General features: G+C 40.5%; 1 protein-coding gene across 4 annotated transcripts in view; it reads right to left on the minus strand.

Annotated features, from left to right (window-relative positions):
- Positions 1-527: 527 nt before the first annotated feature.
- Positions 528-17,503, minus strand: part of REPS2 (RALBP1 associated Eps domain containing 2) — a 99,034-nt gene continuing 82,058 nt past the window's right edge. For 3 of the 4 annotated variants that reach the window (XM_030462076.1, XM_030462059.1, XM_030462054.1), the window contains 4 exons: positions 11,219-11,302; positions 8,629-8,774; positions 6,514-6,619; positions 528-5,120 (listed from right to left, as the gene is read on the minus strand). In XM_030462076.1, the coding sequence (XP_030317936.1) occupies positions 5,052-5,120; positions 6,514-6,619; positions 8,629-8,774; positions 11,219-11,302 (405 nt within the window). In that variant the 3' untranslated portion in view covers positions 528-5,051. The remainder of the gene's footprint in view (positions 5,121-6,513; positions 6,620-8,628; positions 8,775-11,218; positions 11,303-17,503) is intronic. The other variant, XM_030462067.1, reaches the window with a different exon arrangement.

Below are 17,503 nucleotides of genomic sequence, written 5' to 3' on the forward strand. Positions count from 1 at the left end.
CCCAGGGTAGAAAAGAGAGCACCTCTTCAGGCTGAATCACAGAGCTCACTGAACTCTTGACAAGGAAGGGCCTGACAAAGTAAAGATGAAGTCTTGACTTCACTGAAGCCTAAGGAAATATGATTTCACTTTAAATAAGCCTCTTTCTGTCTCTCTCGCATACACACAATCCCAATGTTAAGTGATTTCATCTTTCATAGTTGAAGGTCAGCCATTTCAACACTGTATTTTTTCCACAGCAAGTCACAGTTTCTGCTCTCCTGGCAGAGCTGCACAATCGACATCCTAGATAAACCACAAAAAAAGCAAGGCAGCTTGAAGTTATTGGACACTTTTATTTTAACGTAGCACCCAGCTCCATATCACATATATTTTCCAAAATTAGATGGGCATAGTATAGAACACTATACATTTTGCAGCTTATCACGTGGACAGTCTGCAGCTGTGAAAACAAATTGCTTAAATCTGGCTATCTACTTTATAAGTTAAAATTCAAATATATAGTAGCCTCAGGGTAATTTTTTTTTAGATTAACAATGATAATGGCTTGCAATCTGATCTTTTTATATATAAAAAATCAGTAACAGAGTAAAACATAATGCATATCCTCACAGCACATTATCATAGAGATAAATGAAAAAAGCTTCAAAATACATCATCTCTTCTCCAACATACTGTATCTTTTTTTTTTCTGAAAAAAATACTTTAACTCCTCAGTCAATAAAATATGTGGCTTCACGAAGGCCACTCTTCCTTCTTTGTGTATTTTCTTGTCAAGGATTATGTGAGCTGAAGGCCAAAGGCTGATGGGGCTGGAAAATGGACACACCTCATTCCCTGGCTAGCAACTTTCCCAGGCTCTCCTTCTCCTGATCTGGAAGCTCAGCTGGAGGAAAGCAGCTTACACACCACCAAAAGGCAATTTTCTTACCATGCTTCCTGTGGAGGGTTCCAAGTCCCAAATATCCCTTTGAGGTCATTTTATCATGCTAGTCCTCACCACCCGGCACTGGTTAGTACTGGCAGTGTCAAGCTGGGACTTTCTGGGTGATGGCCAAACAAGTTCCACTCTCCAACTTGGATACAGAATTCCCAGCAGCAAAACTACTGCCACACATGTAAAGACAATTTAGATATAATCTTTTGAGTTAAAAAGGATATTCACCAACTTTCCCATAACAGGGCTGAGCTGCAATTTTTGCTACATCAGCAAAACCCTCTGGAAGAGAGAACTGAGAACTGTCTGGAAAGAGGTGGTAAAGTTTCCACAGGACATTGATCATGAAGGATTAATGTTTACTTACAGATTGTTTGTTTAAAGAAACGCCAGTGAAATGGAAAGTGTTTGCCTTGCTTAATTACCAGGTCATTGTTTATATCTAAAGGCTTATATAAAAATGGCTTGATCAACAAAGGCAAGCAGTCCTTGCACTTGTCTGAACATGTTTCTTTTTTATAACGATTTTCATTTTTTGTTTGTTTTGTTTTTTTCTCTAAACAGATATTTCATGATATGAACATGAACAGAGCCATAAAGAAATGCATTATCAAAAGGAAGACACGTGAATGCACAGATACATTGAGGAGGATCTTTACCTGCCCCAGGTAGTCTTGTCCCGCAGACAAAAATATTTAATTATCCAAACCAGAATAACTGCGTAAAATTGAAGACTTAGAAAAGGGCACCAGGTTCATGGTCTGCACATCTGCTCAGATGCTAGGAAGCTGTGTTCCAGCTCCTGTTCCCAGTTATCCTCTTCCTGGGAATGTTCTCCTCTGCATAAATACTTACAGAAACCATGAACTGAGGAGTGTGATTACCTCATGCATGGGAAACTTCTCTCTTCCCTTGGTTGGGCTGCAAGGTTGGACAGATGCCCTTGTTACTGTTCTGGGTCAGGGTTATCAGAGGTTTAAAGCTGATTTCTCTCCTGTTGCTCAAGAAAGTGCCATGAACATTGAGCAAACTGCTTGTAAGGTCTCCATTTCTAACCAGACAGCCTGTCTTGGGTCAAGAAACATCTAGGAGCATCTCCTATCCAAAGTTTCAGAAAGTAAAGGTTGCTGCAAGAAACTGACTTTGCTGTACCCACATTAAAACAAACACACACCCAAAGCACTCCAAAACCTCACATCAAAAAAAACCCCAAAACAGTACAAAACAAAAACATGCAAAAAAACCCATCCCAAACTGTTTGAGAAAATCTGTGCTAATGGATTTAGATGTGAATTTTGACAAGCCAGGGTCTGTTAATAGTAGCCATGAGTGTGGCTTCATAAAACAACTGCCAGAAGCACTGTCATAGCTTCCTGATGCCTTCCCCTGTCCCTCTCAAAATGCTAATAGCTTCCCAAAATCAAAGGCACTTTTTCATTTTGCATTGGCTATCATGAATGTTTAAGTAATGAGACAGATGAAACAATTTTCTGCATTGTACACATATACACTGACATTTCTTATTGAACACTTTGCTTTACTCTCTATGTGAAGTACTGTATCATAACCAACATTTCACCAAAGAGAATACAAATCAATTCACACTCTAAGTCTTGAAGATGAGTGGAACATTTGATTGCATCTCTAAAAATGCAAGAATGGTTAAATTTTAAATTTATTAAGATCTGTGATAGAGTAATAACTGAGTAAATATTTCATTGTTGGCTAACCAGGTGCCCTAATTTCAAGTGAATGAAAAAAAACCCTGTATGTTAGACGAGAGACATTAAAAGAAAGACATAGAAACCAGACTTCTCCACTCTTCCTTTGAACAGCATTTATTCCATGAATAACCCAAGTCAAATAAATAAGGGGTTATTATAGAGGAAGCTCCTATCAAACATGAAAAAAATCCCTCCACTGCCTTAAAAATACAATGTGCACACTTCTTTGTAATCATTGAAAAGCCTTCCTCTAAAAATCACCCATAAAATAAGAAACAAATGTGCCACATGATTACTTCCTATTGAATACCAGGGGCTTATTAACCCAAATGACAATGTAAGGACTAAAAAGCAAAGAGTGAGCACTGAACCTCAGCAAAATCTCAGGAATGACTCAGCGTTATGAACATAGGAAATAAATGACGATAAATTCTGAAAAGTACCACTACCAGCAAGGGGGCAGCGTCTGTTTTGCAGCTTCCCAGAAAAGTTTGCAGTTCTCGTGTTTTGTCACTGACCAGGAATGGCTGTCTGACCCCAGCTATGCAACAGCAGCACAGAAGAAGTTCCAAATCCAGACGAAGGGTTGTTGCTTGTTACCACAATGATACTTAGTAGAATCAAAACCAAAGTGTTACCAAAAAAAAAAAAAAAAAACAGATTTCCAGTAACAAGTTTGCAAATTATTATTTTCAATTTCAGACTTCTGGATCCATGTCACACATCCATATCCCTTTCAGCAAAAGCTGGCAGCTTCCTTGTCACTTCAAACACTCCCAATGATGTCTCTCAACAAAACATTTGATTGCTCTGGTGTCCTCCAACACCCCACTGTAGCCTTTCCAAAGAGAAGCTACCCAGCTGCTTCCAACTTGCTTCTCCATCCTCTCAGCCCTAGGGCCACCTTATCCTATAGCTACAGGGAGAAAGCATCACACCAATGATGGTAAAACCATTGGTAATACGATTTTACCTTTTACAGTGGTAAAAAACTGCTGCACCACGTCTGCAAGGCAAACGCATGCACTTAAATTAGGTCAGTGAAAACCAGGATATGAAACACATGCAGCGTCACCTTTAAGAAGGACAGCAGGTAGGTGACACTCCCTGGCAATGAAACATGCATCGTATCTATAGGAGGAACAGGGCTGACATGGCTGTGCCTGAAGTAGCCCAATACAAGAGCATTGGCCCAAAAAATAAAGTGACATTATTTTTAGTCAGCTTCCACTGCAAGAATAGAGACTAAAGCCAGTGACTGCTGCATCCATGGAAAAAATTCCCATGACATTCAGTTAGCCCTGGATCACACCCAGGTAAAAACTGAGCCTTTGCTTCTTCATTTGGAAAACAGATGGGCATTACCAGCTTCATCCTATCAGCAACATCTCCAGCAAGGTGCAAAGAAACCCTTAACAAAAGGCTATTATTTCCATCACACGTTTTATAACCTTACATACAGTACTTTTGCTACCTTCCTTATGCTGGAAATACAGTTGTTGTATGCATCCTCAAAACAGATCAGCAGTTATTAAGACAAAGCAGACTACTACAAACATACGTACAATAGCTTTTATAAAAATGCCCAGAATGCATTTTAACCTTGTTAGAAATACAGTTGGTAAAAAAAGAAAACAAAACACTGGCAGCTGCAAGCAAGTGATCAAACACTGGTGATAGGAAATAGTTATAACTCAAAAAACAGATTTCTTTTTTATTTGTAATTTCCAAAATAATTAAATTTTATCCTTTTTTACTTTTCTCTCATATGATTTGGACTTACAAAATACAACTTCTCTAACATCAAAATACATCCATGATTGCATAATAAACAGCGCTAAGAAAATAATTATCTGACACATGATTGTAGATAAAGACTCTGTACGTCCAGCGAGTGTTATTCCTGTAGTACATTACTGCTGGTACTCTACCATGATACAATCCTACAGGAATCAGTAACATCCAGGAGCTCATCTCAAAGGACAATATTTAAATTTTAGCAGGAATTCAGGAACACTGTACCTCTTAATGATCAGGACAGGAGGTGCTGCCAGAACGAGTATAAATCAGGATTTCTTTACATAAATAAAATACTCTCAGGTTACTGGTTTCAGTGATAAGCTGCATTTACACATTAGGCTGGGAAGAGGAAGGAAAGAAGGCAAAGCATCTCCTAGCTCAAAAACGTCTGACAGTCCAAAGTTTGTTTATCTTTTTCACCTGCAAAGGCAATTTGCTCAGCGGGGGTTAAGGGAGACTGGACAAGCTGGTCCTTCCTGCCACCACCATCACCTTGGTGGAAACTCTGCCCAGCCACACTGCTCTCCTCTCCTTGCAAGGACGTTGGGACACACGCTCCACTTCCCCTGCTATACAGCTGCTGCAGGAGGTCATAAGACAGTGACGGGACGAAGCTGCTCCAGCTGTGTCTCCAAGGCAATCCGTTCCTTGTGAACCTCCTGCAGGAGGAAGGAAAATGCACTGTAACTTTGGGGATACTCACATGCACTGCTCTGCCCTGGTAAACTCTCAGGCATTAAATGGAGGCTTGGGGTTCTGCCATTTAAGAAACTCTGCTTGTGATCTCAAAACCCTGCACCAGTGCCACGCAGCCACCCCACACAGCCACCTCCTGCCTCCTCCTTACAGTGGGGCAACACGGAGGCTCCATTTCTTGCTAAGATGAAGAGGAGGAGTAGCCATCCACTGACCAGAGGAATATCTTGGGATGCAGCACCCAGGCAGGCTCACAGCACAGCCTGGGAGTGAACCTAAGCGCTCCCCATGCCCTGGTGCACACTGTGCTTGAGGGGTACTGCCACATCTTCTGATCCCCATAAAAACAACAAGGCTCTGCTCCATCAGAGAGCTTCCAGGAAGCAATACGACTTGAAGGACAAGTTCAGTTCTCTGCTCTTGTGTTAATTCAGGCAAATCTTTCTGTCTTCACATTCTTCCTTCATCCTACTGTAAAATACAGGTAACTGTACTGGCCTGTTTTGTGAAGATTAAGTATGCTGAAGATAGTGCAGAGAAGTAGGTAAGACCTGAGCCAAAGAATGGTGGCAACGTGTTGTCATTAAAAGCCTTCATCTTCATGCTTATTTCAATCACTGTCCTGTATTTTGCTATCCTTTCAGTACAGAACATTCACCCTACATTTCTTTTGGGAGATGCTTGAAAGCCAGTGAAAAAATTATGTTGAAGCAAAGTTTAACATGGAATCAAACTTTCACCTTGATTAAAGAAAAGTGAAACTGGGGGTCTGTTTCCAGACAACTATGTTCATAATAGGCAAGGGAGAAAAAGCTGTAGCAGATATAAAAATAAAGTCTGTACTAACTTTGGACTGAGAAAACACTAAAATCATATTTTTAGACACCAGAACTGATATAAGAAAAAAAAACTCTTGAGAATATGCTAAAAGACAAGTCAGCAGACATTAAAAATCAGTGTTATGTGTTCACGTAAAGCAAGGTGACTTTATCTAGTCTGTGCATATCAAATGTCTGACTTCAGGAGACACTTATGTAGCACAAATCACCAGAAGACCAAGATACAGCTGAATTGCTCTTCTGCAATGAGTGACACCATCACATTATTTGAACTTTTCAGATAAAAAATTTCATACTTCTGACTTATTCTAATTGCCTGTGGAACTGCAGACCCATAGGCTATAACTTTTTCCCAAAAGCCTAATCCTATCCCCACACACAGTACAGTCATTCCCTTCCAGAAAGCAGGAAACAATGCAGAAAGTTTCAGCTGAGCAGATGAACTTGATTCTGTGCTGGAGGTGACATGTAACTGATCACAGGGAACTCTGTCACCAATTTTCATTGCATTCCTTACCTTCAGCTGCTGCTGGAGCTCACTGTTCAACCTGGCAAGCACAGCATTGGCTTCTTTGTTTTTTCGTATGGCGGTCTGAATAGCCCTTTTCTGCTTGGAAGACTGTCTGCCAGACAGATAAATACAAAACATTTCAATTAAGAGTCTCACCAGTGGCTGATGCCAGAGGACCAGCCATTCATTTTGCACATCTGTACTCTATACACACTGGATTACAGTTCAAAGACAAGGTACAAACTACACATTTAAAAGAAGAAAAATGGAACACTGAAATGAGATGGCTGAATCAGGTAGAGTATTTGAAAGAAAAATGGGCACGCTTGTTAACCTGAATGACAGAGACATTTTAGGTTGTCTCAATTATTTCAGAATCACTGCATTCTGATCTTAAGAACAATCCCTGCATATCTGTGCATATTGCATGCAGCATCTCTGCTTTAGCTGTTTTCAGACATTCGTAGAGTTTAACAATTCAGGATTGGTTAAAAGGGAATACACAACATATTCTAAGTGGAAAGAAGATTAAAATACTGTATCAGATTTTGGGGGGCACTGCTGATTCTGCATTTCAAAAATTAATTTTTTATTCATAGCAGCCATTTCCAGCAAAAACGTCTGATGCCACAAAAAGCAACAGGTAGATGGCTTATGGACTTTCCTCGTCTCTTTTGATGCTTACATAAAGGATTTCTATCCTATTACTATTATTACTCTTTAGCCCACGGTAACTGGAGTTTGGAGTTAGGCAGACAGATACGAAGAGACAGCTCTTTACATAAGGACCAACCTATTCCAAGAAGCAGAAGTAACACGAAAAAGGCAAGAAAATACAGAAAATCCTGGCTGAACAGACAAGCTCTTCAATGACAACTGTGATCTAACAAACACGCCTGTTTTACATTAGGTCTCCATTAGCTCTTTTCTCTTAACAGAGCTGATGGCACTGATCTTTGCAACAGGATCTGTTTCACAGCACAGGCCTGTCTCTGTGCAGTTGTCTTCCAGTGAACTGTCACTTTTCTGTTTCATTATTTTGCTTCCATCTATTCTCCATAGGCTATGAATAATGATAGGGAAAAAATAAAGAAAAAAAAAAAGAAAGGAGGAAAGAACAGGGTGATATACTCTCTGGTCATCTAAACGTGTTAGGAAAAAAATATAGACAAGACAGGACTAAGCTGAGATGAATTAAAAAATGCTGTTTTCTTCATTTGAACCTCTATGGATTATGCACTCCCAAAGCACAAAATAGCACTTTAAGGGCATCCTAGAAGTCTTATTACTTATGCTAATCTCCAATTACACACCACAGATTAAGCCTACTGATAAAGAGTTTGCCAAGAACTGCTCCACTGATTTGGGCACCTTGGTTTTGTTCCAAACTGAACCAGAAGTCTTTCCAAGGCTTCAGGTGAAATTGGGCTATCATGTTTGCACTCTACTTCAGCTAAACCCAAGAGGGCTTCAAGTACCTCTGCTTACCATTTGTACAGCCCCTTCTCTACTGCTATGAAATAAATACATGGTGAAATCTCTACAGGTCTTTGTTGTTGATGGCTTCCTTCAACAACTATATTTATGAGACTAAGAAACACATGCTGAGGTTTGACAATTATCAAATTATTACAAATGGTCTATGGCTCAGCTCATACCAACAGTGAGCTCATTTCCAACCTGCTTTGTGATGATGAAAAATTGCAAGGATATGACCAACATCAGGCATTGCATGACTCAGTTGCTTGGCATTTATCTGGCCATATCTGTCCACGTTTGAGCAAAATCCAGAATATGGATAGAAGGCAAAAAAACATACCCACAGAGCTAAAAGTAGTCGTGTTAGAAAGGCTGGTTAAACAGCTAAGCTTGCTCTTTACGCATGTCTCCCAGATACAGAGGTAGGACATCTTTGAAGAGACTATCAATCAAATATTATCACATTATACAGTCACTACTGACTTAGTCTGCATTTGAGAAGGCAGATGTAGATTTCGGAGAGCTGTATCTTCTGAAGCATTCTAAAAACCAAAACTCTTAAGCACAAAGCTATGCAAAAAGCAAACCCTGCCACACCAGATCTCACAGTGCAGTTTGGCACAGATGGTACAAGTTTATTACTTTTGGACTGGGAGGTGAGGCTTGACTGCTGGCAAGGAAGAAGTCACATTTATAGTGGGAGAATGCTCGGGGGTTTCCAGCCCCTGTGTCTCTGTCCGGAGCTTCCTGCGGGCGGGTTTGGAGGGCGGCTGAGCAAGAACAACCTCCTGCAAGGGAGAGACACAGAAATGTTCTGTCAGGCTGTGGGCATCCCATGGTGAGGCTGGGGAATCCTTGTGGCACAGACATTGCTGACAGCTGGCCTAAGATTTCATAATTTAAAACGGTACAGAGCTTAATTCAAATTTTGTAATAGCCCCTCAGGATTCTGACTTTGAAAAAAAAGGAACAATAACCCCTCAAAGCCCTTAATGAATGAAAAATGAACCAAAACAAGATTTTAAATCATGGTCAGTTGGTAAAAATCAATAATCAGTTACTTGCATCCCAAATTAATACCTCACCCATCTGGCATGAAGTCTCTCCCTTCTCCTCCTCTCCCCTCTAACATGAAACAAGCCTGAAAACAGCTTAGAAAGACTCATGTATAAAATAAAACATGCAGAATTAAGATGTTGGAAGTGTGGGAGGACATTTACTTCTCTTAATAAGTTACATCGGAGAGATAAGTTTGGTTTTAAGTTGAAACAAAAGGTCTTGATTTTTATGCCTTTAATGGTGTTTTCATTAGCTTAAACTAAGACATCCTTTCTTTTGCAATGAGAAACAGTTTTAATGAGTTAAAGCTGTTTTAAATCTGAAACATAAATATATCCGTTTCAGAATGTTTTATTAGATCTCTTTTGCAAGAAATGTAACTATTACTGCCCCATTTCATGAATGAGAGAGCTAAGACTTGAAAAGATGAGGCGATTTGAAAAAGGACATTTAGTGATACAGTCAAGATCAGAGACCAGATTTTATTATCACTAGCACTGTGCACTTTTTCCCAGGCCAGACCATCTTCATGACTGTTTTGGCCAAATATTAAAAAAATAAGTTAAATGAGGAAGCATTTAAAGACCCAGCAATCATAAGAATAAAACAAAAAAACCCTGAAGTAAGCAGCCTGACTCACCGGAATAGACCACTGTGATACAGAATGAAACCAACACAAGGCCATCAATAAATAGTTATTGATAATAAACATATTAACATAAACATCAATAAATAGCTATTAGTTATTAGCAGGATTACAATTATTTTATTAGAGAAATCAGAAACAAAGGATTTCAACATTACTGAAAAAAAAAAAATCTAAAAATGAGTTATTCTGATCAGGACATCAGCACTGCATAGATCTCAGATAACACTGTGCTCTGAAGTTTTATGCATATGTGTAGCTCCCTGGAAAAGCAGAACATAGGGCAAGTGAGGAACCTGTGTGTGCCTTCTACAGCTATAAATTGGGGGGATGCCAAATGCATAATCCCAGACTGCCTGCTTGAACTGCCAAAAACGTACCAAATCCATAGGATAAATCCTGCTTCCATGTCAAATGCAATACTGATAGAAAAAAATCCAGTACTCAAAAGCAAAGCCCTCCACAGGTGCTCTGGGGAAGGCTGCTGTCACATCAGGCCTTGGAAGGTGGGTCAGCCCATGGCCTGGGCTGCTCTAAAATACTTAGGGAGCTGGGTGGGATGAGGGCAAGCATGAAGCAAATGGACCACAAGGATTTAATTTCCTCAGGAGAGCTGCAAAGCAGAGCAAGGAAGAAGCAAGGTGAGGCTAAGGAGTAGCATGCAATCAGCACAAGTGGAATGAGAACATTGCTCTGAAAGCCCTTCTGCATGTAGGAAATGGTAACATTTGTCTGTGCCCCCCATTAAGGTAAGAATTATGATGATGCTCCCTGGGCAAGGCAAGCACAGTAGGGACATCACCTGCCAACACATCTTGGTTGCCCTGAGCAAGGGTCTCGTTCCAAAGCTCCTCGCTGCAGGAGGGGTTGGAGAGGAGAGAGTCTGCATTTGCCCCCCATCAAAAACTTCTGCTGGCTGGGCCTGGTGGAAGGAGGTGGTGGGAAAGGCTCACAGCCATTGCTAAGGCCAACCCATCCCTAAGCAACACCCTGTGAAAAAGTCCTATTGCAATTCCAGTGTTTACTTTATTCTAACAGTATGTTCATACAAAAAAATATGTTAGCAACTGCATAAGTTAAGCAAATTTCTTCCAGTCTTTACACATTTAGTAGCAGATTCTGACCTCTAGCAGACAGGTGTGTTTACATCAAAACCCAATCCTCAATCACCGGAAGCAAGGAGTGTGTCACAATTTGGAAGAATTACAGCAAGACAGGGGTCAAGTACAATCAAACTCTCTTTTGTCTCCCCTAAGGCTCCACAAGCCCCTATTGATTTGAAAGAAATGGCAAGCTGCCTCTCAAAGCATGTGCATCGATGAGAATGTACTAAGAGCTTTCTTAATGATTTATCTCAGCTGATGTCACAAGCAATCCCAGTTCTCCCTAGGGTCTTGACCTCCAGAGAAGGTAAACATGTGAAGACGTAACCTTAACCCCCTATTTAATTGCTTTAAAACTTACAACAACCCCATTTGTTGATGAAGGCAAATCACTCCACAATGGTACAATGAGTGCAGGTCTCACCTTTTTTGCTGAACTGTTTTCTTCTGCCTGTGATGGGGGTCTATTCAGCTGAGGATGTAATTCAACCTCAGATACTGGCTCTGTCTGTAACAACAAATCAGTCATTGCTACACCCACAAAGCGATGAGCAGTCACATACAATAAAGTCAATGAAAGGAAACATTACACACAAAAGAAAAGTTTCTTTAACAATTCAGCAGTAGGGGAAATGGAGATCTAGGGTGACAGCTGAATGGATGACATATGTCTTCTGCAGATTTCTAATGAAACCAGTTTCTTGCATTTTATTGTGCTAGGCAAATATGAGAAAAGGTTTTCTGTGAAGCATTAGGAACCATGTCTCTGCGTGTAAATGACCTAGTACCCACAATTTCTTCTAGAGTTACCTCTAAGGCCTGAATACTCAGAGAAACTCTAATGGGGGTGGATAAAAGCCAGACAGATCTTGGTTGCGCCCTGTCACCTTATCATCTCCTGAAGCTGATGAAAATTCATCAGAGTAAGCCCCTGTCTTTGAAGTTTGCAAGGCTGGAATGTGAAAGTCTGAATTATACCAAAAATTGCAGCAACTGTGTTACTAAAAACACAGTCATAAAAGAAGCCAAGAAAATCTTTCCTCCTCACAGTTCATACAGAAGCAGAGCTGAACACTCACTACATAACACAGGTCTGCTCTTCAGCAAAACAAAACACCCTCCCCCAGCATATGTGACTGAGCAGCAAATTAAAACAGAGGGTTAATCCTTTGCTTCACCTCTCCTGAAACCTCTCAGCATCTTGAGATACTTCTTGAGGACAGGGCACAACACATCACCCTGGGGAGGGCACCGGGATTTGGAGCTGTTGTTCCGCAGGCAGGATGCAGCAAACAAGAGTATAAACATGCTGTGGCTGTTTTCTGTCCAGGAGGTATGGGCTGGCTCCAAGTCAGGGAAGGCAGGCAAGAGCAGGAGGCTGAGGGCACTTGGCACTGGCAGATCGCCTCTTCTCCTCTTTCCTAACTTCTGCCAAGTCTGAGCCATGCTGACAACAGCCCCCAGGCAGGAGAGGCAACCTGCCATCCTGCTTTCTCTTCAAAAAAGGCTTGTTTCTACACAGGTGAAAGCTTGCATTTAAAAACCAAGTTCAAGGCAGCCCTGAGAGAGGCCAGGATTTTAGCCATAATAATAATAATAATAATAACAACCTGTCACACCTGAAGAACCTAATTTACTGATGCCAAGAGATTTCTGCCTGCGCCCATAAAGCTCTGTAGAAATCACAAGTTTCTCAGTGCTTAAAAGCAAAAGTTAAACAAAACCAACAGAAAGCACATAATTTGGCGTGTGTATTTTAAAAATGAGGGAGTTTTCATACCACTTCCTCTGTAACATGCACACTACCAGCTGTACAGTAAGATGCAGGGAAAAAGTGGTTCTGCCAGGTTACTGCTGTTCAGCCATACGGTATGGAACATGTGCACAGTGGAGAGAGATTTGGGATTTTTTTTAAAAAAGCATGTGAAATTCCTCAGGAGAGGAGGGAAAGGAGTTTTGGCTGACAGGATTTCTCTTTCCCCATCTTCTAAGTGTGATAGAACTGCAGTGTAAATGATGGTTTAAAAAACCTCAATTACAACAAATCCACCCAGTAAATTTCCAGTATTATTTGAATATTAATACCTTAAATATTTGGATTTCAATAACTAACACTTTAATTCTGGAAGGCTTGGGTTGAAGTTCTGCTTCTATAACTAGATTTCTGGTACACAGAAGAAAATGAAATGGAAAAAGCAATCTTTTTTTTCTGTCTCCAAAAATCAAAGACCTTTGAAAGTCCATTTAATGCAACAGACAAATATCAGCACTCTGAATAGCCCATAACCTCCCTGACTTCTACAACCACTTTTTTATGTATTTGAAAGAAATGAAAGCTTTAAGCACTGGTAGCAGTAGCTGGGCAATGTCCATGAGGCTTTCAGGAATGATTTGGGGACAGCAAAGCTCAAATATTTAACAGAACCACATGATAAATTTCAGCCCAAACTGCATCACTTTGACAAACCATTCATTTAGGGACAGCAAGAGCAAACAGTCTTTCAGAGTGCCATGTAATATTTATACTATCAACTATAGCTTTGCTGCACAACACAGAGAAATGATGGAGATATAGGAGAGCCAGCTCTTTATGACCTTTCCTGAACAGAGAGCACTAGATTACCCCCTAACCTGGCCAGGCAGGAAGTCTCTGGCGTTCACACTGTTGTTGGATGCTAGATCAAACCTTGTATCAAAAGCAAGAATACAGGAACTTGTCCCACAGAATGAAGAAGAAGAAAAGGAGACCAACTATATGTTATGCAGAGATAGAATGCAGCTTTTCAAGAACCAAAGTGTTTAAACAGTGTAAAGGCAATTAAATAGGCCAGTACTTGACAATGTTAATTTTAGATGAGCAGGAAAACTGAAATCACAGTACAACAGAGGACCCCTTTTTAGTGGTCTAATTGGAGGAAAATATTGCTTTGAACTGAAAGGAACTGAAAAGGGAAAAAAAGGTAAACTTGTTCTGGTAGAAGCAAATAAAAATCAGAATGCTGACATAAAAAGGTCTAAGATTTCAACATTTTCAATGGTTTGATATCACAGTTCCTACTGACACAGGACACATTTTTTACTAGCAGAGTGCTGTGATGTGGCTGTCAGCTGAACAACTGTGGCAACCACTATCTGAAGTTGGGCCACTGGGCTGGCTACTCCTCCCTGGTGCCAGGGTGAGGGTGGCAATGCTCAGCATGCAGCAGGCAGGTGGGAAAAATAAATAAACGGTTCCATTTGACAAAGAAAAGAAAAAAGAAAAAAAAGAAAAAAAAAAAAAAAAAAAAAAAAAAAAAAAAAAAAAAAAAAAAAAAGAATTAGTTCTGGTGGTGCAGCTCATGTCTCATGAATAAACTACAAAAGCCAAGGGACTGTTATGTCCCTAAAGTGCCACCTAGTGGCATGTGGGACAGGTAATTTCATAGAAACACAGAATGGTTTGGGTTGGAAGACACCTTAAACCATCTAGTTACAACCCCTTTGCCACGGAGGTCAGGGGGAGTTGTGTGGACACACAACACCTCCTACTAGACAAGGTTGTTCCAAGCCCCATCCAACCTGGCCTTGAACTCCTCCAGGAAGGAAGCATCCACAGCCTCCCTGGATAACCGGTGCCAGTTTCTCACCACCCTTGCTGGAAATAATTTATTTCTCATACCTAATCTACCCTCTTCCAGTTTGAAACTGTTCTCTCCTGTCTTATCACTAAATGTCCTTGCAAAAAGTCCCTCCATAGCTTTCCTGTAGGCCCCTTCAGGTACTGGAAGGCTGCTCTAAGTTCTCCCCAGTTCTTTCTCTTCTCCAGGCTGGACAACTCCAGGCACTTTCAGAGCCCTTTGCTTAGAAGAGAGTACCAGAAGTCAGCTGTCAGCACTGTTCAAAGCCTACAGTCAGAGCCTACCCCAGAGGGTGGGCAGACAGCCTGGGCTCTCTGGAGTATCTCTTTTCCCTTCCTTGCAGAAGCCAGGTCTGTGCATTAATGATCTGCCAGCAGAGCAGATGTTCTCCACTATGAAAGATCTCCATTCCTCAGAGCCATGTGCCTCTGACACAAGTGCCGAAGCGTAAAAAAAAACCCAGGATGCTGTTGCAAGGGATTTTGTTCAGGGACTGATAGCATGTACAGGCTAAAAATCTTTTGTTATCTGCAGTGTGCATCAATGCAGAGAAGGCTTGCTGATACAGCTGACCCAACAAAATCCTCTAGGCAAGGCCTGAGAGGATTTACACACGTTTTAAAAAGCTGGCACCTCCCCACAATGACCCTATACAGATTTTATACGAAAAAATAACTCCCTCTTTTTCTTTTGGCAGAGGGATTCTTCAAATTTCCTCCCCTTCACTGATTTGGACAGAGAATGGAAATCAGTCTGTGTAGCCTTCAGGTCATGGGCATAGTGAGAATGGCTCCAGGATACTCCCTCTAGTCCAAGCTCCCATGGAGCTTACTAGACTATGAGGAAAAAAGTGATCCATCAGGAGTACCTGAGGTTGGTTCCCTTTAATTCTTCACTGTTTTTATACCATGCTTAGTATAGTCTCTGGGCAACTCATTTCTCATTCAGAAACAGAATTAAACAGGCTCACTCTATCACAGACATAAATGTCTGAAGTTTTCCCACATTTTAGAAATTCCTCACTATTTTAATATTGGGGTATACATACTTCATCACTGATTTATAAAACTGAGAATTTATGCAAAGGAAAATTCACAGTTACATTAGTGAAAAAAACACCTAAAAGTGCATCTTATTCACACCCACAGAACTGAGTAAGCTCCTGGCACAGGAAGTGCTGCTGTGCTGGTATGGCTGGGTCCACACCCAGGGTTACAGTAGCTGGGTAATGAAAATCCTGCTCATATGTACTACCAGCAGTGTAAAAGAGAATTTGCAGGCGAGGCTCAAGAGTATCTTGGTTTTGGGAAGAAGAATAAGTGACCACAGAAAAGTGCAAGATATTGTCCTATTCCAGATCTCATGAAGAACTTCTCTTTGTCAAGACCAAAGTCCAGTTGTTTATAGGTAGTATCTCCTTTTTACCCAAAGCAATCTCTTATCACCTAGGAATAGCCATATCCTCCTCATTCTTCCAGGTAGCAGCTAAAACTGGCCAACAAAGTTTCTGTACAACGCCCACAGCCAGAGGCCAACCTGTGGCCAACATTGAGCATTAGAACAGATAGTTCCTCATCATTAAGGAGAGCATTAGGAATCGCAAATGCTCCGTATTTCATCGCATGATCCTTGATCAGCCATTCATGATCTCCTCCCTACTCCATGTGATGATACTTAACAGTCCCTTTCTAAAAGAATAGGTTATGCTCACTTAAGCACTAAGTGCTTGGAAAGCCTCAGATGAAAGATTTTCAACACTATAAGAGAACACATTTCCGTAACAACCGGTTCTTCGCTTACATATCCAGTTTTTTTGCTTTGCAATGCTGGATTATATGGAGATTTCACACCCACTTTTCAAGACAATCCATAATTGATCTTCCAGAACAGAAGGTGTATATGGAACTTTCATATTTCTATTACCTGAGAGCCTTTTTGCAAGAGGTGAAGTATATATTAAATCTTTCCCACAATTCAATCTCTCCCACACTTACGCTCTGGGCTAACTTTACACATGGAAATAGACCCATTGTAGTCAATAGCACTACTCACAGACATGAAATTATCTCTGTGAATACACTGAGAGAGCCCATAATCATTACCTATAAAGTGCCACTGCTTAGGTTTGCAAAAAAGAATTGTGAACAGCTTATCTGTAAGAAGAAGTAGGATACTAAATATGCTCAGTGCTCAGTATGGGCCCACCGCAATCTTCAATCATCTCTATGTAACTTCATTTAAGAGGTATTTTGCTCCTTTCTAAACATTCATATTTTTACTCTTAATGCCAATTTCTACAAAGTTGAGATGTCTCAATTCCAGCTTCTGCGAGTATTGTGTATTCCAAAATGAACCATCATTTTTTTTTATTGCTTGCTACAGAAACTGAAAATGGTAAGACAGAAAGAAAACTCATAGGGATGCAAATGCAACAAGCTGCCAGGCTCTTAAGTGTGCTGGGTGCTTTCTCAGCTCTGTGCAGCCCTTAAGTTTTGATAAGCTTTTTCTTTCCCCAAGCTATCTGAGAGCTGGTGATAAGACTGAGGAAAAAAGGCTGTAAATACAAACAAATTGCTGCAATGTTCAGCCCATTCGAAAGGAAAGAATAGGACCCAGATGGAAGCATTAACAATCTGTTTTAATACTCCACTTTCAAAGAAAGGGGTGTGTGCATTCCACTAGAGATACAGGCATTGGATTATCTTTTTTTTTTTTTTTTTTTTGCTATTATACTAAGCTTGAAGCCAAATTCAAACATTATTACAACACATTTTAATTAAGATATTTGCCCTTCCTTCCACACCCCCAGAAATCTCTTTAGAAATTATTTTATGGCATCCATCAACTACTTCCCATATTCAAATTTAACTACGCTACTTTCCACCACTTCTTAAGCCATAATTTATTTTGTCTGGCTGTTTTATATTTAATGTATAATTTTCAGGAGAGCAAGATAATCCACTTGTATTTATATTAAGGTGGCAGATGGCAAAATCTTTCATGTTACGGAAGACTTCCAGTTTTATTACAGTTATAGGCTTCTTCAGTACCTATCACACTGATTATACAACATATGTTACTGTGCAGCCAAA

Source organism: Calypte anna, chromosome 1 (genome assembly GCF_003957555.1).
Source record: "Calypte anna isolate BGI_N300 chromosome 1, bCalAnn1_v1.p, whole genome shotgun sequence".
Taxonomy (NCBI): Eukaryota; Metazoa; Chordata; class Aves; order Apodiformes; family Trochilidae; genus Calypte; species Calypte anna.